At 46.5% G+C, this 26,815-nt stretch overlaps 2 protein-coding genes across 5 annotated transcripts; one reads left to right on the forward strand and one right to left on the reverse strand.

The window, feature by feature from the left end:
* Positions 1-4,741: 4,741 nt before the first annotated feature.
* Positions 4,742-17,468, reverse strand: COPS3 (COP9 signalosome subunit 3). 4 transcript variants are annotated; one of them, XM_054390842.1, is made up of 12 exons: positions 17,398-17,468; positions 13,913-14,042; positions 12,742-12,854; positions 12,575-12,624; positions 11,537-11,629; positions 10,649-10,828; positions 9,187-9,327; positions 7,924-8,097; positions 6,421-6,507; positions 5,993-6,106; positions 5,258-5,338; positions 4,742-4,996 (listed from the first exon to the last, which is right to left on the reverse strand). In XM_054390842.1, exons 1-12 carry the CDS (start codon positions 17,450-17,452, stop codon positions 4,943-4,945), a joined length of 1,272 nt encoding a protein of 423 aa, XP_054246817.1. In that variant the 5' UTR covers positions 17,453-17,468; the 3' UTR covers positions 4,742-4,942. The 4 variants fall into 4 exon arrangements, with proteins under 4 accessions (XP_054246817.1, XP_054246818.1, XP_054246819.1 ...); XM_054390843.1 differs by lacking the exon at positions 7,924-8,097; XM_054390844.1 differs by lacking the exons at positions 12,575-12,624; positions 13,913-14,042; positions 17,398-17,468 and having other exon boundaries at positions 12,742-12,803.
* A 2,069-nt stretch (positions 17,469-19,537) lies between these two features.
* Positions 19,538-25,664, forward strand: NT5M (5',3'-nucleotidase, mitochondrial). Its single transcript, XM_054391068.1, has 5 exons — positions 19,538-19,801; positions 23,297-23,397; positions 23,831-23,891; positions 24,734-24,848; positions 25,039-25,664. Exons 1-5 carry the CDS (start codon positions 19,538-19,540, stop codon positions 25,194-25,196), a joined length of 699 nt encoding a protein of 232 aa, XP_054247043.1. The 3' UTR covers positions 25,197-25,664.
* Positions 25,665-26,815: the final 1,151 nt, after the last annotated feature.

A 26,815-nucleotide genomic window follows, 5' to 3' on the forward strand; every position in this document is an offset into this window, starting at 1 on the left:
AGGTCGCTAGTGCCCAGACACCCGCGGCCCGACCCCGCTCACCGCCGCTCCGGGCTCCCCCGCCCCGGCCCGTCCCGTGTCAGCTAGCACCTGACACAGCCTGACCAACCGGCCCGTACCATCCCTACCGGCGGCTGGAGGGGGGGAAAGAACGACGGACAGCTTCCCAGCTGCCCACCCAGAGCGGCGAGAAGGAAGACAAGGCAGGAGAAAAGACTGAGGACAGCGGGGAGAGGAGATCGTTAGCACCGCGGTACCGAGCCGGCCCTTCCCACCGCTCTTCCGAGGACCTCTTCTTCCCCCCGGGCGAGGCAGTGACCCGGCCCACGGCCGCCCTGTCCACAGGGGCTGGGAAGAGCCATTACCTCAAAACGAGAGGGGAGATGAGATCAGCAAGAGGTGTCCTTGTTCCCTCACCTTTCCCTGTCTTTCTGTCACACCGCAGAGTGCACAGTGGCTGACTCTCCGAAGTCGTGAGACGATCAGCCACCACCCGCCACCCCGCAGGAACCGCAGAGTGAGTGGGCTTGGCTCCACTCTCCCTCCCCAAGCGAGGTGGTACGGGCCGCAGGGCCGGTCACGTGATATCGCAGGGACACGGCGCGGGACACGCGCGTGCGCCATGTGCAGGCGGGGCCCTGCGGAGGCCAAGCGGGGCTCGGGCGCCGGGCTTGGGGCAGCCCGGACAGGGGAAGCAGCCTCTCTCTCGGCTCCGCAGGGCCCCTTTTCCTTTCTCCTGTGCCCCTGCAGGGCGCTGCCGTGCTCACCGCAGCCTGGGCCTGACCTTTCCCTGAAAGACAAGTACGGGCAGCACCTATCCTCTGTTTGAATTCCCAAAACTACTCACAATATAACATGAGAGCTTCTGTCGAGTAGTAGTTTTTCCCCACCCCGTTTATAAAGCAGTTAAAGGCACGATGTTCACACAGGTAATACCTTCTGAAAGAAGCTGAATTAAACAAGCCTGTTGTAGGCTCTTCAATACAGACCCTTTTCTCCCTTGCACTACTACAGTTTCTCTTCAGGGCATCAAGTTTTAGTAGAAAAGATTGTTTAGAAATGGGAAAATAAAACAAATTCCATCTGAACTATTAATCCTGTCAGGCTTCAAAATAATACAAGTCCTGAATTCCCCCTCCCCCTTCCCTTTACATTGGAGTTTAAAATACCCAAGTCTGAATGTGAGTATGAAGTCTTGCGCAAGGTAGCAGCACGGATCATTCATCTGAGTAATGCTTGTACTCAAACCCTAAGAAAGAGCAGCTCTTGCTGATACACCACATATCATACCCAAGCAGCCATTACATTGGTAACTACACCTCCGAAGAAAACGATACTCAGATGGCCAGAGAGAGTGAGGTATATGAAGTTCAGATATGAAGTGTTTGATCTAAAGCCCATCTAATCCCAGAGCCCATCCTGGACTTCCCAAGAAAAATACACTGCACAAAAACAATTGCTATTTCTACTCGAGGTGGTTCAGGAGAGCTCTAAGAAGCCACCAGCAAAGCTGGAACAACTCCCAAGCAGAGGGCACTGCCTCACACAGCAGACTACTAGCAACCTCCTGCCAGTCAGCCAGAATCACACATCCTGAGAAGCAACAAGACCAGACCCTCCCCTCCCAAAGACCTAAGGAAAAGCCAAATACAAAAGACCTACTAGCTCATTCAAGACAAACTAAGAAGAACAACTCATTTGTTATCTTTATTTTCCAATAGTACATTTAAAACAGCTTCTCAGGACTAACCTCCTCAGCCAGTTTGGCCATGCAGAAAACATTTCCTAGGTTATACAGGTCACCTATGACAAGACATAACACTGGGTCACCGTTGCACTGAAGAGAGGAAGGTGGTTGTGTGGGAGGAGGCAGCTGGAGTTACACCAAAGCACGTGGAGCAGTGCAGCCGGTGTGTGGCAGCAGAGGTCACTGACTGCAGCTCCTCGGTGGCACAGAAATTGCAGGGGTGGTTGTACACAAAACAGCTTCTAATAATTTTCTTTTTAGCGATGTTTTAATACCTGCTAACAACTGAGCTAGAGACCCCTCCTGTGGCTAAGAAGCGTAGTTGCACATCTAATGCTACCCTTCAGAACTGTGGTTTGTATCTTTGCTAATTAAGATGCATGAAAACAGGCAGCAGCTATCAAAGCATGCACTCTGTTATTTCATGAGCACCTCTTGTAGCCATGCACAGGAAGAAGAACCAGCCACAGGACCTCTGATGGTCTAAGCTTGGAGGAGCACAGCACACAGTGTTCCTATATTCGATCAAAACTCCTTCCCTGCAATAAATACAGAAGTAAACCCAGAAAGCTCAAGAGTTTTCTCAAAGCATCTCAGCTGCCCACAGGCCCATGCAATTAGTTCCAAGACTTGAAGGAGCTACTTCATTAAAAAATACGACTTAATTTCATCAGTATCTCAAGACATGCAGATTCCAGACCATATGTGTTTATCAAACTATTACTTAAAAGCCCTTCCCTGAAGCACTTTCGGTGAATGCTTTATCTACTGATTCTACAGGTGGGACCTGGCTTTGGATTCCCAGCAGGAGAGTTTAACAGCACAACTACCCACGTCAGAAAAGCAGCCTCAGCAGTTCTCTAACTTTCAAAGCATTTGCCCTCTTAGAAATCAGATTAAGAACAACAGGGTAATATAACATTTGAAACTATTACACAGCTCTTTCTAGCAGCCTTTTGATGTGAGCATGGATTTATTTTATCTACTTTAAGCAGAAGAGAAAAATGTAGCTGCTGTTTGCTGGCTGCCTGTGTTAGTTCATTTCTAATTCCATAGATAAAAATCCATCCTGCAGCTCTCAGCAGGTAAATCCACACTCACTAATGGGAGCTAGCGATATAAAAGCTCAACCACTGCCAAGTGGACATGTCTGGTTCTTCTCCAACTCCACAAAAGCAGCCTGCACACATTCTCCCCTGGCAACAAGAGGCCATCCATCCACATTTCTGTAGGGGTGGCAGTTTGGGGTTAGTCATTTGCTGTCCTTTCTATGACTACTGCTCATGGTTGTCAACACTGTGACAACCTCGCTTCGTGCCTGAGCCCACGGCATTACTAATCCTCTAAATTAACACTTCCACGGGACCAGAGAGGAAAATTGCAGAAGCATGTTCAGCATTTAAATCACTGCAGGATTAACTAGGAGAAGGAGAGAAGAGGGAAAAAAAAAAACAAAAAAAAAAAAAAAAAAAAAAAAAAAAAACAAACTTCAAAAATCTTCAATATCTTTAATCACATGACTGGTAAGGCAAGTTATGAAAAACCCCAAGATTTGCTTTAAGGTAAGGTGTAACAGTTGCCTTCAAATATGGAAGTCTCTATGATAGGAAGCACAAATACTCAGTGGTGAGCTACTAACACTATGGATCTAGGCTGTGTTCAACACTAAACTGCTATTTTATACTCTTAAATTAAAACATCTTTCACCACCTTGACAACAACCTGGGGACATCTCTCTCCTACTAGAAGCATACTGCTGGCACAGAGGCTCTGCTAGAACGAGGACACCAATTTTAAGTGACAACCCCAACAGCTCTGCATCAGCACTGGAAGCACAAATAGAGCATTTTCAACCAGGGCTGACCTCGATACATACAAGCTGCAGGTGGCAAGAGCCAGAAATGCTCAGCTTCCACTTAGGCTCCTGAAAAAATGCTGGCAGGTTAGCAGCAGCAAGCAGCTCCTTGTCAGGCATTTAAGTAGGAAGCACTGGATGCTGAGTTTCTCTCTGACTTGATGACAGGTTTATTTATGCCTGACAGTAGGAGATCTGCACTGACATGAAGTGTTTTCAAAGGTGTTTGAAGAGTGAGAACCTTCAGATGCGTGAGAACTACAGAGAATTAAAAAGCTCATTGATTTAAGGGGTGAAGCACTTAATCCAACAACACTTTCATGTTTAAAATCGTAAATTAAAACCCAGAGAACATTCCAGCATATTATCTCCAAATAAAATCCTCCATTTTGAGAGCTCTATAGAATTCTGTGTTCCAGGTAAAAATATTTTCTTTGGAAACAAAGATCTGCAGCATGGCCTTCACTTAAACTGATTCCCACTGCATTAGCCTGTTGAGTAACTTCACATCAAATATATAGGAATAAACATTTACATTTCTTTCAGTGTGAACAATTTCATATCTAGCAGCCTCCAAAATACCAAATATCCTTTTGTTGAAGTCTAATAAATTTGATCTAAGAGCAAATGCTATCAGAAGGTATTTTGTACCAGAAACTTAAAATCGTAAGTGGCTGTCAGGTCTGGATTTCCTATAGTTACATAAGTCCCTACAGCCTTACAAGGACTTGTTAACAGGCTCATTCTTTTAGGAAGAACACTGCTCTTACTTCATTTAACAGCCAGCAGCCAGCTACACCAGGCATACACAAACCAGAACGTAGAGAATTGACTTCAAACTCCACCCCTCTCCCCTCCTGCCATACATACGATCAATCTGCACTCCAAGCCAACTTTAGATACAGAATAATGAACCAGTAATTACCTTGTAAGTGAACCAACACTAGTTTGTATTCTTCCCTGAATAACACTTTGTTTTTGAAGAAGAGAGGGAAAAAAAAAAAAGACTGCTACAGAAACACAGCAACATTCAAACCCTTTAAAACAAAAGGTCGATTATTTAATGCATTTTAACGATGTTAATCTGAAGATAAATAAATCCACAACAGATTTTTAAAGTTTCGTTTTGAAATTTCCTTTTTCTTTGCAGAGAATATTTCTGGTATTATACAGTACTGAGAGGGTGTTCTTTTTTTTTTTTTTTTAATTTTCTTAATGTCCAGGTGAAAAGCAAAGCTCAGTTCTCTCTGCTCTCTTCATGGAACTCCTCAATGCCCTATTCCAGGCGTGATTCTTTCTTAAGCCTTTACTTGAAAGCGGAGTGGTGAGCAACATTAATTTCAAGAATAACTGGATGGTTTGGTCCCTGAGTCATCTTCTTGAGATCCCATACTCTGGAAGGGAGAGAGTTATTTGTTTTCAAAACAGGTCTGGAGGTTTACCTTTGAGACAAGACAGTTCTTTGAAGTAAACAGGTAGGAAAATGAAGTGCAGATGAAATAACATGCACTTCCTTTTTGGTTTAAAGCATCATCTTTATGCATGGATTATTATTAATATGCACTTACTAACAGTGTAAACACCAACATTCACTGCAACACATACTCACTGCACTGAATCTCTTACATACTCTTACAAGACATTAAATCAATTACCTTCTGCACAAACTGAGGGTTCACAGTGATCTCTTGATCCATGGCTTTCAGTCGTTCATCAAGCTCTATACATTTCAGCATCTTAAAAAAACCAAACAATCAAGGTGAAGGTGGTTACTTTCCCCAGCCAGTACATGACATGGGGTTGGACTTGATCCCTGGAGATCTCTTCCAACCACTAACATTCTATGATCTCGAAGATATTTCATGGCTGTGCTTTGTGGAACCAGTAACTTCTGCATTCACAAAAGTTCCACGTCAGAACTTTCTCATCCCTCAATCTCCTGACCAGAAGCATCAGAGCATTTTTCATTCCTTTATTTTGAACCACTCTTCCTAACAATCCCTTTTAAGGCCAGTGATAGACAGTCCTGTGTGGATCAACCACCTCAACCGAGAGGCAGTTTATCGACAGTGATCCCTGAAGTCTAAAACTCTAAACCCAATCTGTCTAATCCTTTCAGTGCCAGGAACTTCACATCACTAATGTCAAGCAATCAGTCTACTGAAACATCTCAAGCTGCACACAGAAGACACAACAGGGAATGCACTGACAGTAAACGACCAACAATATAAAAATCTCCATATAGCAGTACTGTGAAATAGCCAAATGCTGATTCCTAGTCTGCAGTCTCTGCATGTAAGTTACCCACACTGACTTCTCCCAGCAGCTGATCACAGACTAAGGTTCTTCAGTAGGAATTCCCAAGAGCAGTAAGTATCTTAAAGCCTTACCTCCTGATCAATGTTATGAAGCATAGCTGGATTGTTGTATTTTTCAGGATTATCATGGAAACAGACCATACCATCTTTCTGATTAATACTTGCAAAGATTTCACCATCTTCTATCTGAAACGAGAGAATGTTTCATGTAATCTGTCACTAAGAACAGACTTTCAGGTGACTACAACACAGATTCCTCATGAAATCATCTTTAACTTGTTTGCTTTTTATTCCCTAACAGCTTTGCATAGCAAATGATCCATGTTTTATCTCAGGCAGAGAATGTCTTTCAGGATCTTCTGAGAACGGTCTAAACACCACAGCAGACCAACAGCATTTCCTTCATCCTCAAAAAGAACCATTTTTCAGCCATGCAGAACTCTCCAGAGTGTCTCACATGGGATCAGTTTATAAATTAGTCTAGTTTAGCCAAGCCTTACCATGTGGAGGACGTATTTTTCTGCTTCTTGGGGTCCCGACAACTGCACTCGACTTGCCATGTCTTGTAATGACAACGTTAAAAACGTCTGAAACACAGAGAGTATCAAACCATTACAACTAGATGCCAATCCTTCATGGCCTATGAAATCTTACTTTGGAAATCCAATTGGAAAGAACAAGTGGAACACACAGTTATTACTTCAAAAAGCACCATGAGTGGAGCCAGTTCTTCCTACAGACATTCACTTGGTAGTTATTAACCTACGTGGATGAAACTAAGGGAGTCATTACTTCAATCCTGCCATTTCTTTTTTACCCCAGACACAGTCCTGACACATCCAACCCTTTCCCTTACCTTTTTACATAAAAAACTGATTGCTCATCCCTTGAATGAGTTTCTTTCAAGAGATGTGTGCATTGCATTCCTTCTAAGATTAGTTCTACAGTAGCAAACACCCTTTGAGCTTGCCAAAAAAAGAGCTTGACCCCTCCAGTCACCTTCAAGAATCAACCTCTCAGCTGAAGGAGCACATCACTCCACCACTTCCTTTGACTTCAGACATTCCAAAATCTGTTCTATTCACTTCCTAGTCTCTAATGAAGTAGTCTGTAAAATTCTATTTTCCAAACAGAGAAGGTGGTCACTGGGTAGCAGCTCTCACAACTGTTTTATGTATGAGGATCTCATGGGCAAAGCCCTTTATAGACAGACATATTGAACCACCTTTCAAATAATGCATAAGTAGCCAATGGAATTGGTTTTCTATAGAGAGCATTTTAGTCCCATTTGTTCGAGACACAAGTCTTGGTTTGGGTCATTTCTCTGTGACATTACCACATTATCATTTTGCTCTGAATTGAGTAAATTTCTAGCATCCTGGGCTGCATCCCCAGCAGCATGGGCAGCAGGTTAAGAGAGGGAATTCTGCCCCTTTGTTCTGCTCTGGTGAGGCCCCACCTGCAGTGCTGGGTCCAGATTTGGAGCCACTAACACCAGAAGGACATGAAACTGTTGGAGCAAGTACAGAGGAGGGCCATGAAGGTAATCAGAGGGCTGGAGCACCTCTCCTGTGAAGACAGGCTGGAAGAGTTCAGGCTGTTCAGCCTGGAGAAGGCTCTGGAGACACCTTACAGCAGATACAGAGAGGTGGTGAGACATTTTACAAAGGTATCTAGTGATAGGACGAGGGGTAGTGGTTTCAAAATGTAAGATCAGTTTAGATTAGGCATTAGGAAGAAATTCTTCATAGTGAGGGTGGTGAGGCACTGCAACAGGTTGCCCAGAGAAGTTGTGGAGGCTCCAAGCCTGGAAGTGTTCAAGGCCAGGCTGGATGGGGCCTTGAACAACCTGGTCCAGCAGGAGGTGTCCCAGCCCATGTCAGGGGAGTTGGAACTATGTTATCTTAAAGTTCCCTTCCAAGCCAAACCATTGTGTGATTCTCTGACACACGTGAGAAAAACTAATCACAATTCCTCAGCAGAACAAAACTCCTGCATCTTACCTTGGTTAGCCTCTGAATATTCTTTTTGTAGAGAGATGACAAGCATTGCTTCACCAGCCCCATATTGTTATCCCTTGTGAACGTTTCGCTGTGTTTGTTCACCAGATTTCGAAGCTCCGAGGGTTTGTTGGTTGAATAAACTTGTGCTAATTCGTGGTAAGCATTGCTAAGGGGCTGCAAGGAGAAAAGTGAGAACCCTTCTTAAAGAACAGTGTGCAAATAGCCTCACAGAATCTATTCACTGCTTCAACACCAAAGCTACACAGGCATTAAGGTGCATTTAAGCAGCTCAAGCATCTCTCGTAAAAAAAACACGGTGCCCATCCAGCGCTTTATGGCAATGACACATCCTCAAACACTAAATCTGTATGGCTGTGATACCACCTAGTAAACACCACTCCCTGTGTGCCAATTCTAGTTATAGCAGGGCAAGATAAAGTCCATCAGCTGGCCAGCACACGAAGTAAGCTCAATTCAAGATAAACAGCACATTGACCACTCACTGCCCAGCTGCTATAGTTGTTCTAAGACACCATCATCCTCAGTCATGATGCATCGCAGCATGGACAACAGAGATGCAGCAGAGGGTGAAGAGTCATTCACCTAAATGACTTTAAAATGGCAGTTGTTTGAGCCTGTATCTGAAGGCAGAGGAAGATTTTTGGAACTCTACAATTTTGGTCATCAATCAACAAAATCGTTAAATAAGAGCTAACTTTTAGAAGTGCGTGATTTACCTCTCACTAGCAGTTTTTGTCCCCCATGCTACATGTCCTATCAGAATGCTTACAGACTCCAAGCTTTCAGCTTTTTCAGAGCTTTCTTTATAAAGCTGGAGCTTTGGAATAAACTATTTAGCATTTCAGACTTCAACTAGATCAAGTTATGGGCTGAATGTTTTTACAAGGCGTTTGCATATTGAAAGCCAAGTGAAATCTGAGTTTTGTTCGTAAATGCTATCAAGGGATGTGGCAGTATCAGTGAAGAAAATATTGATAATTACCAAATTAGCCCTAAAGTTCTTCCAAATATAAGTTTAAGAACCTGTGTCATCAATATGAACAAGAGTTTGTAGAACTGGCCAGACAACCTTTAGTTATAGTACACTAGAAAGGTAGCAAGAGGTTGTACTCTGCACACTGTGTAGTATTTCCCATTGTCTGCAGTATTCAACAGTGCCATCAAATGAGGGTAGAGAAAAAAAAAATAATTTACTACTTCAGATTTGTTGTTCTGTTAATTAGCTGCATTCACATGACTTACCTTAATGAACCTACCAACTATCTGGGAAGTGTATTTTGGTAGCTGCTGAACTTTGCCAAGTAGTATCAAAGAAACTAGAATATACTTTTTATAGGATTCCAACATAATATGACTGACTGCCATGGCTGGAGTAGTTATTGCCTAAGAAAAAGAAAGGGAAAAGAATTTTAGTATACTCAGCATACTTATACTGGTAGCTACTACAGTAACAAAATTTCAGAGTTCCACCACTTTTGTACTGAAAAGCTTCTAAGATCCAGTCTAAACCTACTCTCCCTCAGCTTAAAACCATTCCCTCTTGTCCTATCACAAGACACCCTTATGAAAAGTCCCTCTCCAGCCCTCCTGGAGGATCCTTTCAAGTACTGGAAGGCAGTCTAAGGTGCTCCTGAAGTCTTCTCTTCTTTAGGCTGAACAACCCCAGCTTCCTCTGCCTATCCTCATTCTATACAAGCCACTCAAAACATATGTTACAGTGATGCTACCTTAGAATAACTCTGTTAAGATCAAATTAAACCCTTTTTCCTTGGTATCTTTATCTGAAGTTGTACTAGAAATCACCTGCAGCTACTCATTACCAGGAATGATTATACAGTTCCTGTGGAACCTGGACCCACACCGAAGCTTAAAGAGCTTTTTATAAAGCTATTATGTCATCAGATCTCATATTTAAGTATGCTGAAAGAGGTCTGCAGAACATGGAAAAGGGATTTTAGTTTGCTAAGGACACAGCTCAAGAGCTGACCCTTGTTTACAGAAAAATACTGCACCAGGTTATTTTGCATACTTGACACACCCCCAAAGTCTTCCCAATTTTGCCATTTTTCTCTTCTTTCACACCAAGTGAAAGCAGCAAATATTGTAATAGCCCGGAAGAAACATAACAGCCTCAGAAAACTAGCACAGGTCATGGCAAAACCACAGGACTATTTTTCCTTTAAAAGTACATAAATCTGAATGCAAGCCTGTAAGCAGTAATAAGCAGGCATCTGATGGAAATATTTATAGTGAGATAAATTTAACATCAACCTTTGAGTTGCACAGTTTTATGGGACACGAGGTACTTGGCTGGAAGAGATCTTCTTAAAGAAAAACACCTCTAAAGACAATTTGCTCATTACCTCACTTTTTATGCTGAGGAGTAGTGCTCAGGGTGTACCCTTCATAAAGAGCTAATAGCAAACAGCAGCCCAGTTGAGTTTTCATGCATTACTACAGTGCATACAGGTGCTAACCCAAAACCTACAGGAATGATCAACTGCAGTGAGTAGAATTACATCCTTAAGGTTAAGAATAAAAATAATTGGATGCTGCTTGTGTTTTAGGTTAGCTTTGTGGCTTTTATTGCTGTCCTTGGTAGCAAATCCACAGATGAGCTGCTCTCTCTCAGCGCTATTAGAGAGGCTACTTCTGCCTTTCAATTCATCACATTTTGAGACTTACCATTTGAATTTAAAGTTACCTGTTCATAAAAGTAGAGTGCTCTTTCAAAATTCTTTAGCCCAGTGTATATCATCCCACCATAGTAGTAGTAGCATAAAAAGTGCTTCGCATCATATGCCCCATTCTCTTTACAAATATCCATCATGTCCACATCTAGATACGGGAGGGCAGGTTTAAAGCATTTTGCTAACAAACAGAGCTACAAGAAAATACAGCAAGTTTTAAGAAATTAGCCATTTCCATTCAAATATCCATGAAGAAGAAGCTGAAACTAAAATTCACCTAGTACTCATGAATAAACCTCATTCCTCCAAGAGTGAAAAGCCATCAGTGTTGTAACACAGACTGTTCACCATTTGGAAAAGCCTCATCGATGACTGTGAGCTGTTAGGAATTATCTGAATCCTAAAGAAACAAGACTCTGACAAAGCTGTTTGAAAGTCCAGACCTTCCAGACTACGAAGCTGACAGCACTAAATATTGAACTAAACATTCCTGTCCAGTCCTAAATCCCAGGAGCCAAGAGTGAGACAGAAGTGCAAATCCAGGCCAAAGACTCCGAGACAAACAGGCCTTTTGTCAAAGCTGAGCAAACAGTATCTGGATATTACACTTTAAAATGTCTAAGAGAAGCTGTGTCTAACTTTGAACCCAGACAGAACTGATATCAAAGGACCTTCAGAAACCACCAGCAAAACTACAATCTGGGGACATGCACTGAACAATTAAAATTAATAGAAGGGGATTTTATTTCAGCAGATTGTATTATTTATTACTGGGACCAAGAAAAACCCAAACAGTTAAAAGCCATTTTTTAATTGCAAAACGTGAACATGTATTTCCTCAAAGGGTTGTTAAGTGTCTTAAAAGCTTTAACTCTCATAAAAAGCCCTTTAGCTCCCCTTACCTGGCAGAGATCTGCATGTATTGAGGTCAGCTGGTTTGTGTTCATCTGCATCTTGTCTATGGCTTGTCTGAGAATGCTAATTCCTCGCAGGGGCTGTCAGAAATTACATCTCTTTCAGATAATTTCTCATAGATGGCAGCACATTGGATCTTATGTTGACACTTACAAATGAAAAATAACACTAATTGACAGGTTCCATTAAGTAATAGTTAACCTGAGGCTCCCTTTTTGTAGGATATTGAAGACTCTCCAAAAATAAAATTAACCTTGGCTATATAATTTCTGCTGATAAACTAAATAAAGTTATCAATTCAGCTCCCCAGAGCCAAGCTCATCCAGAATACAGTAATTTGCATCAATAAGAAAAATCTTTCTTGACCCCATGACATCATTTTGCCTCCCACCAAATAACAAAGGTGAGGCTTTTGCTTCACTCCATTTCAACCACACTTGGTCTCTACTTCTATTTCAGGCTAGGTTTGACTCAAATAGCCTGAAAGTCAGTAGCTTAGCAACAAAAACATTGGTCAACTAGTTCTTAAACAGGTTTCCTTTACATTTTAAGGCATTTTTTTAAGAACATTATATAATACTGGTGAGAGTAACACTGAAACTAGCATCACTGACTCACCAGGGACAATAATTTTTGCAGCTCTCTCCTACTCACACACACATCATCTGAAGAACATTCTAGGTACTACAGATTTGCTAGTTTGTGCAAGAGCACCTTTTTAGGCAATGTCCTCCCCCCTCCCATGCATCTTCCTTCAGCTGTCCTTAGAGAAATCCTCACATTTTGGTTTAGTTCACTACCTCTCAATGAATATCACAAGTAAGGAGCTGCATAAAAATACTCAATGTGAAGTCAGTGGCAAATCTTTATGAAGACAGTAAGAGACTGGTAGCATCCCCTTTATGAGTTGCATGTGTAGGTAGCTTATTGTACTACTGTAGACACTACTAGTTTATTGTGCTACTGTATTGTACTACTAGTAGGTAGCTTACTGTACTAGTTATTTTGTGATGATATTTGCTCACCTGTTTTCTCTCCACAAGGGCATTTGTTAACTGGTGGCACAGGCCAGCAACTGAATATAGTTTAAAAAAAAAAAAAAAAAGGAAAGAAAAAGAAAAAACCACAGTGAAAAAAGCAGTAGTATGAAACTATCCAAAAATACATAAAGTCTGAAAGTAACTGAACTTACAAGTGTCTGTTGCATATCTAATGTGTTCCCCATTACAAGTGCTGATAAAAAGCTGCACCTGTGAGAATAAGGTTTCGAAGTCAGGGATGCTGGGCATAGAAAACTTCACAAACCTAAAACAAACAAACAAAAAGGTTTAGCACTCAAAGTTTGGAGCTTAATAAAAGAAGTTTTATTTTCACTCAGTCTTTACAAATGCACGTGGATGTTTGCAAACAAACCCCAAGTGTTCATGAGTGGCAGATGGATGCTGTGCACACCCCCATTCTCAGCCTAGAGCAAGCCTCAGTTCAGAACCAGCTATGGAGAACAGAGACCATTTTATCTGGTACAACACTTACAACCACAATAGGAACAGTGGTTAATGATGAACTGTTACACTCAGCCTCAGAACTTCTCTGGACACTTCTGCCTATCCTACAACCATCTCCTGCTCAAGATTTCTCAGTTCTTTGCATATTAGATGCATATCTCTTGCTAGAAGCTCTTTCTCCTCATTTTCAGTTTCTATCTCTGGGGGTTCCTTAGCATCCTATGAGCTGTAGCCCTGCACACTGCTGCTTCTGTAGGATGAGGAATGATTACACATCTGAGGACAACAAAAATCTCTGGCTATGTATGTTACAAATGGCACAAAAACACACAGAAAAAGCTCTCTTCGATGCTGTTGAAGGTACCAGACCCTGCCCATATTTCAACTGCTAGACCCCTTCAGGGCCAAATATCTTTAACTTAACACTACCAAAGCAGTTCAAGTATTATCTTAACCTACAGACAGCAGCTAGAGACAAATAACCACAACTATGATAAGAACCTTCATGTTTACAGTTCAGCATGCCAATGTCCTGCCAACCAAATTTTAAAAGTTAATTTTATGCCTTTTTGCTGAACACATATGGAAATACTTATAAACAGAAGAGCCTTAAAGAAAACAAACCCACCCAAAATCGCCATTTGACAGTAATGGCATTTACAAGCTCCATTTCTCTTCTGAGAATACAAATTTGCCTTGGTATTTTTATTAATAAAATGTGCATCGCCAAAGTAAACTATGCACCACACTAAGAAATGCAGATTAAAAATATCTCTGTCCAGAAGAGTGGCTGACAATTCAGCACACTGCCTGAAATTTTCATGTGAAGGTGTTTAGCTAAAAGAAAGCAACACTTACAAAACAGCAAGAACTCCTAAAGAGTGTTCCTGCACATCCAGGGCACCAAGCACTGTATCCAGATGGGAAAGATTTTTTGCTAGCAGTTCTCCACTTTTATTGATCAGTTCACAAAGCTGGGTCATTTGTCCTGAAATACAAAACAGCATTGTCAGACTCTCATCAGAAAGCACCCAGGCATTCCCATACTTCATCACACCCAAAGAGAAAACAGCATCACCCTGAGGATTCAATTCTCTTTCACAGATGTTCATTTTTAAGATGTGAGGTGCCCACTGGATATTTTTAACAAGGTGACAGCCAAGCTTCTGGCCTTTGGGGTTGCAAAGGATGCCCACAGGACACAAACTCAACATGAAAAGAACCATCGGCTCACCTCCTTCGAAAGGGTCTTGTAGCAATGCCAAGCTCCATCTAAACTACATCTACAAAACTGCCCAGTGGACTGTGATGCAGAATTTTGCCTCACATGGATCTATTTTATCCACACTTGTGCTTTCTAGGTGTTATAAGGGAAAACAAAACAAAAACAAAACAGTAAGCAAAAAGTCTTCTTTGCTACCCAAAAAAAATCCCAGTGCTAAGCTCAGTCCTCGTTGCATCTCCAGTTCCCTATCCACTTTTCAGGCCTGCTCAAAAGCATCTTTTTGAAGCAGACATTAAAATCACAACTAAGTACCTACAACAAAAGAATTAAAGTATCTCTTTTTAAACGTATTTTGTATAATTAAAACTACGATGCTACTTTATTTGCTATGAGGTATGAACACAGCATGAAAGGCAACTATTTTGGATTAGGAAGGTAGGGAAAGTCCCAAACCCCTTACAAAAAGAAAGCAGACCCATCATCATGAAGTGCTCTCAAACTCCTTCTCTCCCTCAATTACTTGAATTAAAATTACTCCTTTCTGAAGCAGAGTATTGTTTCAATGTTCAATCCTTGCAGATTAGAGAGGAAAAAGAAAACAAACCAGAGGTTCTCTCACCCTTACAAAAATCTTCATGGCATGAGGTATAGTGCCTCTATTCACAGGGATTTACATCTCTGTGGCCTTCTCCTTTGAAAACCTGAGAAGTCCTACCAGGCTTTGAAGTAACAGAGGGATCAAAAAATCCAAATGGGTGATCAGAGCCTAGGAACTCCAGAAACCTGTTCCCCAAAACCATGTCCCCCAAAATTCCAAGACTGATGATAGAAAGGAACAGAGCTTGTAAAAGACCTGATGGGCTGATAATGGTATTCAAGCACTGCAAATTTACAGTTCTGTGTCCTCCTTGTAGAGAAATCCACCCACTCTACAGCTATTCTATGGGCCTGTTGCACCAAGACAAGGGGTGACAGTTTGAAAATACAAGAGGGATACTCAGACTAAAGAGAAAGAAGACATTTTTGACACTGATGGTAGTGAGACCCTGGCCCAGGTTGCCTGGAGAGGTGGTAGATGCCCCATTCCTGGAATCATTCCAGGTCAGATTGTATGGGGTTCCGAGCAACCTGCCTGAGTCAAAGATGTCCCTGCCAATTTCAGGGGTGTTGGTGTAGATGACTATTAAAAGTCCCTTCCAATCCAAACCAGTCTGTGATTCATGTTAGGATTCTATCACCTAGCACTCCCCTAAAAAAACAAAGCAAAAAAACATCCACCCCAAGCCCAAACCCTTCTCTGCCCACAAACACACACCAGCCATCTTCCAGGGTAAGTAGAAATACCCACACCAGGCCCAACTAAATGTCTATTTATGTCACCTCCCATGCAGCCAAATGCTGATAACCAGAAACCAACACCACCACAAGTAAACAGACTCCTGTATGCTCTTTGGTGCAGCAGACTCCAGCAGCCTCTTTGGTGTCTTGATTTACTTTCTCACAGAGAATGTTTATCTGGCTCATCCCTAGCAGAAGAAATTCCATAAAGTCAACCAGTCTCTCCTTAAGCCTTTTCATTACAAGGTTTTGTGGATGCAAAAGTTCTCCATCTAAACTACCAAAGAATCATCTTCCAACTGGTTTGTACCTGCATCTTGCAGGTAGAATTTGTTTCTTGGACCTTATATCCCAATAAAAACGCTCTATTATTTAATAAGAGAAAGTTGAGGCTCCACCCAGAAGTAACTGCCAGTGATAAAGCCTGGGGTCACAGTGGAAAGCATCAATTTTTTGATCAGTTGCAGGGATCAAACATCCCATGCCCACAAACACTCAGAACACACTTTAAGGAGGATCAATGCAGAGTGGAAGTTCAAGAACTAGGAAATGCTGTGCAAGCACACAGGAAGAATGGCAATGAAAATATGGAAAAAAAACCTACAGATATTAAAACATTTCCTGAACACTTGCTTATGGCAGGCCTGATCTGCAGTCTCAGACCTCCCATCACAAACTTTTGTGGTAAGGCAGGACTCTTCTGATCACATTCTAATAAAGCTAATACACTTGGAATGTATTTTAAATCACACATCCCACAACCTACAGGCTCATCTCTTAGGTGACAACCTGGGCTGTACAATCACAGTCAGAGTCCCTTTGATGCCTGCTTTTCCTTTCTCATTCTCAAGGCTTGGATTTCAGTAGACCACTGCTTCCAGCTTCACTGCACTCATCCAGAACCTCAGGCTACCAAAAGCCACTACCCCTTGCTGGAAAAGCATGGAGCAGCATGAAGGACATAGCTAGACCTTCATGCCCTACCAAACCCCTCCAGGATGCTTCCCAGACCACCTGTGTGCAGCAAGAGAGCCCAGCAAGGACCATGCCAGCCCCCTGGGGCTGCAGAGCACTGGACCCGTGGCTGAGAAAGATAGTTGAGAGGGGCCAGGCCCCATCTGAACCAGCGATGCTTTCTGATGCTCAGGCAAAAGGAGAAAGTGGAACTGTTCATTTGTTGATCTCTGCTTTTAAGTTGGGTGTCTGGTCTTCTCATGTTATCTGGGAGTTATAGAGAAATAAAGGGCCTGATGTCGCATTTAATGGTTAAATGCTTAGTGCCCACACATGCAATGGGTTCATGGATTCAGGTTCCTGAGAGCAACCAAGGTGAGCAGCCAGTGTCCCACAGGCAGGCTGCAGGATGGAGCCCTGTGTTTGCTCTGGGGTGTTGCTGACCCGAGCCTGGAGTTCCCAACAAAGCTCCAGGTGGTCACGATTGCCTGTTTTCTTCCCCCAGTAGAGACACAGTAAAGGAAAAACGTGGTGGTTACCCACCGGCTTCCCACCCATCGGGCAGGAGGAAACTGCAAGTCTAGCGCCCTCTCAAACCCCGCCGGGATCCCGCCGACAGTGCAGTGGAGTCGGGCGAGACACCCTAGGGAGTAGAACACCGGCCCCACACCGGAGGGAAAGGCATGAGAGAGCCCAGGCCCCAGCCCGCCGCTCAGGGCCTGCTAAGCTCCACTGGCCGCCGCCGCCGCCTCACAGGCCGCGCTGTTTCCCCGCCACCACCCGGGCCCACACGCGGCTTTACCTCCACCCCCCTCACCACGGTCACCTTGGGCCGAGAGCTGCCGGACGCTGTTGACGAACTGCTCCAGGGCCGACGCCATCTTGGCGGCGGGGCAGGCGGGGCGAGGAGGGGGGAGGAGGAGGAGGAGGAGGAGGAGGAGCGGGGAGGGAAAGGGGGGGCGGCGCGGGCCGGCAGCGGCGGGTGGAGGGGAGGGGGCGGGAAGCGAGAAGGAAACCACCACTACGGGCACCGCCGCCGTTTCCAGCCAATCAGGCGCAGTTACGGGTGCCGCGCGAGGCCCGCCACCGTGCGTCACTTCCAGCGCCTCGGTAACTCTCGCGAGAAGTGAGATCACCATGGCAACCACCCGCCCGGAAGTGGTGACCCCGCGGTAAGCAAAAGCGAGAAGCCGTGACTCAGCAGGGCTTGCAATGGGGTGGGTTGAATGACGTCACGATGGCGTCACGCCGCTGCGGGCTCTGTGCCGCGGTGTGAGGGGGTGGTGGCTCGCCGGTCGGCAGGCCGCCATCCCTTCATACCGCGACACGGGCCCACAGCGGGGGCCTGCTCCCAGTGTTGAAGGCCTGCCCGTGAATACAAAGGGATTTAATTCCTTTAATCTCTTTTGACGGACGTAATGCGGTGGCTGAACGTGGTGGCTGTCGTCTGATCCTGTGTAATGCTCACCTTGCTATCAGGGAGCGGGATTTGCGTTCTTCCTTCGGGTTCATTTGGTTTATATAAATAAAAACTTATTTTCCATCCCTGCAGGAGTTGAAGCAATGAAGTAATGTGGTCCTGAGCTGCTACAGGCTGGGAGTTTGTCAGTCCTCCAATAGATCATGAAGAAGCAAGTTTTTTCTGTCTGTTATGGAGAAGTGCATGTATTCTCTTGCTGCTTGGGCAGAAACACCAAGTTAAGTTTAAACCCATTCCTTGCCATAAACAACATGTTCCCAAGGCAATGTACTGACTTGAAACACAGCATTTCCCCCTTCTAGCCTCACTGTTCCATTCACCACCATGTGCAGTCTGGCTGCCAGTTCTCCTTCATTCCTTCACGCTGTGACCTTCCCCAAGTCACCTGATCTCCACAGCTCATTTTGCCCTTTCTGTGTATTTTGCTGGAAATCATTCCAGAATTGAAAGATGAAATATTTTGGACCTGTTAAAGCCATTTTATTTCTGTCAACCAGAATCTTTTCTTTCCCAGCTCAGCAGTTGCCTAATCCTGTTAGTTGCACTCAGAGGCCTCCCCCTTCTTTAGCAGCTTTAATCCCTGCAGTGTTTTCTGACCAGAGTGATCTTTGGTCCTGTGTTAGAACACACAAACCTTCCCGGTGTGCTATCAGTTCTCCTTTTGGGTCTGGGCATTGTCTTTTAAGGATTCCTGTCACCCATGGGGACAGAACAGAGTCACAGTCAGTGGGATCCTGGAAAAAGTGTGCCTCATCACCGTGAACGGGTTGGGATGGGTACATTATGTCAAGGCTCAGCTGCAAAAATCACCCCGAACCATGCGCAAGAGCCCCCAGAGATACACCCACCCGTGCTCCAGACAGGGATGAGCACGGGGGCAGAGAGGAGTGTGGGCAGGGGATGGGCGGAGAGAGGGTCCGCAGCAGGCAAGGAGAGATGGAGCGGCCACGAAGGGTGCCTCCGAGGCTGTTAGGGAAACTGAGGCAGGGGCATGGTTCCCGGCAGCCCACCAGGCTCGGTACCCCGCAACTCCGGGGCAGGGGAGGGAGCGGCGCTTAAAGCGGGCGGGAGCCGCGGTGCTGCCGCGCCGTCGCAAGGCGCTTGTGCCGCTTTAAGGCGGTGCCGCCGCTCCGGGCTCGGTCAGGCACCGGGAAGAGGAACTGGGCTTTGTACTGCCGGGTCGGGCCGAGCACCGAGTGGCACCAGTTTCGCCCCCCCAACCCTGCTGCTGCTGCTGCCGCTGCGCTGCTGCTTCTGCGTGCTTCGCCCTCGCTGCAAAGGAGGGATGGAGGGGGAGGAAGCGGTGGGGCGAGGTCGGGTCTCTGCAGCCCCACCGCAGCCCCCCTGCAGCCCCTCTGCTCCCCTTTGCGTCCCTCCTGCATCCCTCCCGCAGCTTCCTTCTGCTTGCAGGCTGCGTGCTTGAAATAAAGGACCCCATCCCTACCCGGAGATCCCCTCCATCCCCTGCCCCTAGTTCCCCGTCACCATGATTTTGCTGAGCAGCTTCTTGCACCTTCGGCCTCGGCGCTGCGGCCCCTTCGCAGGGCTGGGCAGGGGGCTCAGCCCCACAGCGGGGTCCAGCCGGGCTTTGCGGGTGCTGGTGGACATGGACGGGGTGCTGGCTGACTTCGAGGGAGGCTTCCTCAAGAAGTTCAGGGCCAGGTACCCCGACAAGCCCTACATTGCCCTCGAGGACCGGAGGGGCTTCTGGGTGTCAGAACAATACGGGCGCCTGGGACGTGAGCTGAGTGTGAGTTTCTGCTTCCTTCCCCTGCTCTGCGCGTGGTTCTTGTTCCTGCAGCTGGAGATCTGGCACCCACTGGGTCCCAGCACATGGGTGCAGCACTGGGGAGGGCTGCGGGTGCTGGCCACAGTTCCCACTGAAACACAGGCACAGGTCTGCAGGCAGGAGGCCTTCCAGTGGTGCCTTCCTCCCCCCCACCAGAAATCCAGCGGTTTTCATGTACATCTCTCTCTTTACCCTTGCATGTGTGGACAGAAATGGATGCAAGGGTAGGAGATCTTTCAGAACATCTGTTTTAGAATATGCCAAATTGCATACCTGGGTTTTAAAGTTGTGTAGATGTCTCATAGGACATGGTTTAGCACCAGACTTAGTAGTTAGATAATGGTTGCATTGGATGATCTTAAAATGATCAAAATGATTCTATGTTTCTAGCTCTGGAATGGCCAAGCTGCATGGTTTGGTACTGCTCCTGGATGAATTATTTAGTTCTTCAACAGCAACAAGAGGGGTGGGATTCACAGATTGCATTGGGTTGGAAGGGGGATGCAGCAGCAAAGTTGAGAACGAACCATTGCCATTGGTTCTTCATGTGAGGGCTTACTTAAATCAACCTCAAGCCCTCCCATGCCTGAAATTTACTGTATCCATTTTAATAATTAAAGCCTAAAAGCAGAAGCTCTCTTTATGTTGTACTTTATCTTCAATGAAGGGCTGAGCACTGCAGAAAGTCAGGTTTTGCCTCTACAAGTTTCCCTTCTGAGTGGGATGTCTGTGGTCTCCTCTGTGGATTGCTGTTGAAAGGTGTTAGAGCAAGTAACAGTACTCTTGTTGTTAGTGGTATGATGGCAACCAGGGAGCATGAATAAGGTCCAGGGCTCTTCCATTAGCAGAGTGCTAAGCAGCTTGAAGAGGTGAAGGAATAATGTGTCCTCTCTAGCTGGGATTGATGAAAATGAAATAGAGGAATAAGGCAGATGAAGAAGTTTGGTGGGGGTAATGCACAATAACTTTCTTTTTACCTGTTTTTTTTTTTTTCTTTTGATCCTAAATACTTTGGATGTGTTAAATGAAGTGAGCTCATCTTGTATCTGCTGTGAACATGTAAAGCCTCCAAAACCTCGGGCTGAACAAGTAGCAAAACTTCCACAGACTGACCTCAGGGCATCCCTGATTTCACCAGTGGTTTCAGACTGTGGATAAAGAGAGTAAGAGCTGCTCAGTAGCTATAGGCACAGGGGCTGTTCTAGTCCCTGCTCATCAGAGAGCACCATCAAGCTGCTGTAGGAGACCACAAAATAGCCAAAGATGAGCTGAAGGTCCCAGCTCTGAAATGGAGGACACAGTTCCTCAAAACATCAAGCACACAGACTCTGAAGGATGGGCAGCCCTGATAAGTCAGGGAGATTGCTCATGGGGCAAGATCAGAAGAAGGAAATAGAGGGTCTGTCCTGCTGGCCATCATGGGATTCCCAGCCTGGTTTTCTGCGGTGCTGCAGGGAGTTATTCTGGCTCTGGGAGCCAAGTGGATCTTTTCTTCAAGATGAGCTTAGTTCTTTCCCCATCAAGCTTGATTGCAAAATGCTTTTTGACATAAGTGGAGGCAGAATAGCTGCGGAAGTCTTTGCTGGAAGAAAACACTTCAGTGCAGTTTGAAGTGCTTTTCTGCATCAGGCCATCTTCTTCAGATGTCTCTTGTGCAACTACAACCAGTATCTTAAAAATAAAACATTGCTGCTCTCTGGTCTAAGGCAAAGCAACAGGACTTCAAGTGTTGGCCTGGCCCTGTGGCAAGCTGTTTAGGGTAGCTGTCTTTATCATGGTGCCAGGAGGTATTTCTGCTGGCTCTCCTGCACCAAATCAGTATTGAACACACATGAAGGGTTTTTTTCCCTCCTCTGAACTACTGGTGCTTTTGCTGCTCAGGCAAAATGGAAGAATGCAACAGTTGAGCTGAGTAGTCTGCTTTTAAGTTGGGTGTCTGGTCTTCTCCTGTTATGTGGGAATTTTGGAGAAATCATAGAATCATAGACTAGTTTGGGTTGGAAGGGGCCTTTAAAGGTCATCTAGTCCAACCTCTGCAGTGAGCAGGGACATCTTCAGCTAGATCTGGGTTTGATTCTGACATGTCATATTAAATGCTCAGTGCCCAGATATGCAGTGGGTTCGTGGATTCATCTTCCTGAGAGCAGCCAAGGTGGGCAGCTGGTGTTTTGGCACAGGCAGGCTGTGGGATGGAGCGGAATGTGGCTTGCTGAGTGAGCCCTGTGCTGCTCTGAGCCTTGAGTTTCCAAGCAAAGCCCCAGCCACTCATGGCTGCCTACCTTCTTTCCCCAGTACTGGCATAATAAAGGCAAAACATATTGCTGACCCACTAGATTCCCACTCACTGGGTAGGAAGGAGCTGCACATCTGGCTGAGGTGTCCAACCAGCCTGTTTGTTGCTATGAGCTTTAAGAACCAGCAAAAAGCATTACTGAGGCTGCTCTTCCTACCCTGATGCTCTACCAGCTCCTGCATACTGTGCAATACAAGAAGACCAAAATGGCCTTGAAGTTCTTTTTGTCCCACTTCTTCAAATACAGAAACAGAGGTGCTCAAAACGAAGATCAGTCCTGTAGGCAAACTTTTCCTAGCTGCAGCTGCACTACAACACCAGGACAGGGCTACTCCCCTGCCTGCAGCCACATTGCAGCACTCCCAGGCTTTCCTCCCCCAGGACCCAGTGTCTGTGCAAAATAATTGCTTTGCTTGGCAGCTGACAAGCTGTTATCTCTGTGAGGGAGTGCAGAGGATGCAGTTCCTTAGAGCTGTGCTGGATCCATTGCAGGCAGACCATAGGCTCTGCCCTCGTCCCAAGGTTTTGCTCCCTGTGGTCTCTCTCTGCCCTGCTCTCCCTTCATGCCATACTGATGCACCTCAGCTGACAACCTGGATGTAAATGTTTCAAACCCTTGCCTGGAGGTGCTGCATTTGCCTGGTAGACCTTGCCCAGGCATCTCTGAGGAAGAGCATCTGCATTCATCCTGATGTGTGTTTCATCCTATAATACGCTTTGTCCTTTGAGAGCAGCCTGGCTGCTATTTGGAGTGATCTGATTGAGACAAATGGGCCAGACAGCATCTGGAGCTGAGCAGCCTTGTGTTACAGCAGGGCCACGTCAGCTGGAAGTGCCTCTCTGGATGCAGACCTGGGGTTTGGTTCAGCTCTGAACAATCTCCTGTGTTTTGCCTTGAAGGAACATTCTGTTCCCTCTGCATCCAGGGCTGTGCAGGCAAAACCAGGTCTGCTCCAAAGCATCTCTGATCTCAATTGTATGGGATGGATGTAGGCTGGCAGGTGGGAAATGGAGGCACCCACAGAGGCAAGGCAGGTTAGCAGGAAGGGACCAGAGGCAGCACTCCCACCTTTCTCACTGTACCATCCTCTCTCCTAGCAAAGGGTGGGGAGGATGCACATGCCAAGGGACCTGTGCAGTAACTGTGCTCTTTGCCCTCACAGGAGAAAGCCATCAGCATCTGGGAATCCAAAAACTTCTTCATTGAGCTGGACCCCCTCCCCGGGGCTGTGGAAGCTGTCAAGCAAATGGCAAGTTTGGCAGAGTGAGTAGGAACCTGCCTGTGGTATTTAGGAATGGCTGGGGGAGTAGCATTGGCTTTGCAGGCTCATCAGCCTCCTGGCACGAGCACTGAATACAACATCAGCATTAAAAACACCTCCTGGCCCACCAGGCATGGGAGGAAAAGGAGGGCTTTGACTCCTGGAGCAGTTGTCAAGACAATCAGCCACATGCAGCCCCTTCCCTTTAGCTCTCTGCTTCCAGTAAGGGTGGTGACAAAGGGAACATGCTTGTGGCATGGGTGTGGGTACATGGCCTGGGGGTGGCATCTTGCAAGGTGGGGGAACATCTTAAATCACCCCAGTTTATCTGTGCATGGCAAGAGGTCTGCTTTGGGCACCTGCCTGCTGAGGCACAAGGTGGGGTGTCACAGAGGACCTAGTGACATTCTGGCCCTGTTTTTCTCTCCGTGACAGCACTGATGTGTTCATCTGCACGAGCCCCATCAAGAAGTATCGCTACTGCCCTTACGAGAAGGTGAGCAGGTCCCAATGCCAGCTCCCCACTGCTGTGCCATGCTGCCCAGTGAAAGGCAGCTGTGTGCCTCCAGATGGAAAATGGCAGCAATATTACTCTGCTCCTCCAGTTTTGTTCTTAAGCATCTCTGCACAGCAACAGCTCTGCCATTAGCTGAGCTCTGCCATTTGCATGTGCTGCAGCAATGGCTCTTAGTATTTCATCATGACATCAAAGGCTGCTTGGCTTTAAAGAACTCCTGCTCCAGCAGCATCCAAACCTTTCTCACTAATCACAGAATCACTGTGTTTGGAAAAGACCTTTAAGATCATCAACTCCAACCATTATCTAACTCTACCAGGGCCACTACTACACCACATCCTTGAGCACTGTATTAGACAACTTTTAAACACACCTAGGGATGGTGATTCAGTCACTTCCCTGGGCAGCCTCTTCCAGTCTTTGATAACCCTTTCAGTACAGAAGATTTTCCTAATGTCTAACTTAAACCTCCTCTGGCTTAACTTGATGCCATTTCCAAGTTGTGACTCATGAGAAGAGACCAAACCCCACCTCTTTACAACCTCCTTTCAGGGAGTTGTGGAGAGTGAGAAGTTCTCCCTTCAGCCTCCTTTTCTCCATACTAACCAACCCCAGCTCCCTCAGCTGCTCCCCATAAGACTTACTCCCAAGACCCTTCTCCAGGTTCATTGCCCTTCTCTGGACCTGCTCCAGCACCTCTCTTAAGTTCTAATGACCTTACTGAGAGAGATGTCTTCCTTGTGTGGGGCCAGGGCTTATGCTGGAGCTCCTGCCCCATCCATCAGCCTTCAGAGCACTCACCACTCACTTTTGCCTTCCAGTATGCCTGGGTGGAGAAGCACTTTGGCCCTGAGTTCCTTGAGCAGATCGTTTTGACACGAGACAAGACAGTGGTTTCTGCTGACCTGCTTATAGATGACAGACCTGATATAACAGGTAAGAGAGGTGTGGGGTGGCAGGAGTGACTGGAGGCAGCCCTGATGGGCTGATGGCACCTGGGGCTGATGGCCACTGGTCCTTCTCTGTTCAGTTAGGCTCTCAATAGGGGTTTGTATCATTCCCACGTTGAAGTAAGCTCAACCTGGAGGAGTTACCTGGAAAGCTAACCTCTCACCTTGCTTTGCAGGGGCTGAGCTGAACCCCAGCTGGGAGCATGTGCTCTTCACAGCCTGCCACAACAAGCACCTGCAGCTGAAGCCCCCAAGACGCAGGCTGCAGTCCTGGACTGATGACTGGAAGGCCATTCTGGACAGCAAACGCCTGCCTCCCAGCCCAGCCACCTAAACACCAGCCTCCTACAGCCACCTGGGGCTATGGCCACCTGCTCGTGTCCCCATGGAGTCCTGCTGAAAGCTGGAACCACGAGTGGACAGACAGACAGACAGATAGACATTGTTCCTGCTGTAGGGAGGAAGAGGAAGATGAGCTGAAGCACCATGGCCACCCTGACCTGGAGAGCAGAACCCAGCCTGGCCATTCCACAAGAGACCAGCAACAAGATTGGACCTATGGATGTGGCAGCACAGCTGGGGGGCCTTTCCTTCTGGCTCCTGGGGCCTCTGTGCTGCATCTGAACTCGCTGTGAGGCCAGCTCAGTGTTTCTGATGGATGAGGTCACCCTCAGTGTGCCACTGCCCTTGCCTGGGGCACTGGTGGCACAGACCAGCTCTCCTCTGCATGACAGTGGCATTCTCACAGGTGGTTTTGTCCTTGAAAAAATTCCTATCGAGGGGCTGTCTCAGGGCATGGTTCTTCCTGGTCAGTGCCTGGGTCTAGGGAGAGGGCAGGAGGAGTGGGCAGAGGGATCCCCTCCTGCCCTCATCCCTGAGGAGCTGCCACAGTTTCAGAGCTGGGGCTTTAGAGCTGATTTGGGATGAAGAGAGAGGCTCTTCTCCCACCTGCTCATCAGCTCATCCCTCTTGGGCAACTTGCCCAGGGCATCCATGGGGCAGTGAGCAGGTACCAACAGAGCCAGCAAGAACCCTTCCTGGGTGTTTGGGGACAGAGCATGCTGCCAGTCCCACTCACCTCATGCTGGGACCCCTGCAGCAAGGTGTTCAGCTGCCTGGCCAGTGTGAAGGGCCTGCAGTATATGGGTCTGTGCCAGCCACCCACTGCCAAGTGACTGTGCCAGGGCTGCTGGCCACAAAAATGGGAGCATTTGGACCAAAGAGCAGCTCCAAGAGGGATGCTTTTGCATAGCTGTGCCCACAGCCTCTTCCTCCCCTACCTGACTCGTTCCTGTCTCCCTGAGCCTGCACCAGTCTGGCCTTGAACTGCAGTGACCCAGCTGGCACCAGAAAGCAGCCATCAGCCTCCACCTGAACTCGAACAAGGGACATCCCAGCTGCTGGGGACACAGCCTGGCCAGTCCAAACAGGACCCAGTGCTGGACTGCACCAGGGAAAGCTCTTGGGATGCGTTGGGAGCGTCAGGACTGATGTGGTATCCATCACTGCTGGCACCATGGAGGCCATACTGCCCCCATGCCACCTGGGATCCCACCACCTGCTCCTGCTCTCCTGGCCTGAGGACTTGCTGGCTGCAAGGAGGAAAATTCCCCATTGGGACATCTTGCCCTGTGGGCAGGGGTGGTAGCCAGTGCTTGGCAAGGGATAGGCATTGCTGTGTTGCTTGTTCATACCTTTGGCTTTCTTCTCCTCTCTTTTGTGGGCCACCCCCATCAGCAAAAAAACGTGAGTTTAAAGCTACATAGACAAGAGATGACCTATTTCAGCTGCAGCAGCTGCCCCCCCCCCCCCCCTTGAGGGGCTCCTGAAGTTGGTGCTTCAAACTTGTGCCTTCTCTAGCTGCTGTGAGGCCAGGGCCAGGGTCTGCATCCTCTTGGGTCTCTCTGAAAGCTGCCATGTCTCTTGGGATGGCTGGGGTAAAGCTGATGTGGT

The sequence above is a fragment of the Indicator indicator genome, chromosome 22 (genome assembly GCF_027791375.1).
Source record: "Indicator indicator isolate 239-I01 chromosome 22, UM_Iind_1.1, whole genome shotgun sequence".
In the NCBI taxonomy this organism is placed as follows: Eukaryota; Metazoa; Chordata; class Aves; order Piciformes; family Indicatoridae; genus Indicator; species Indicator indicator.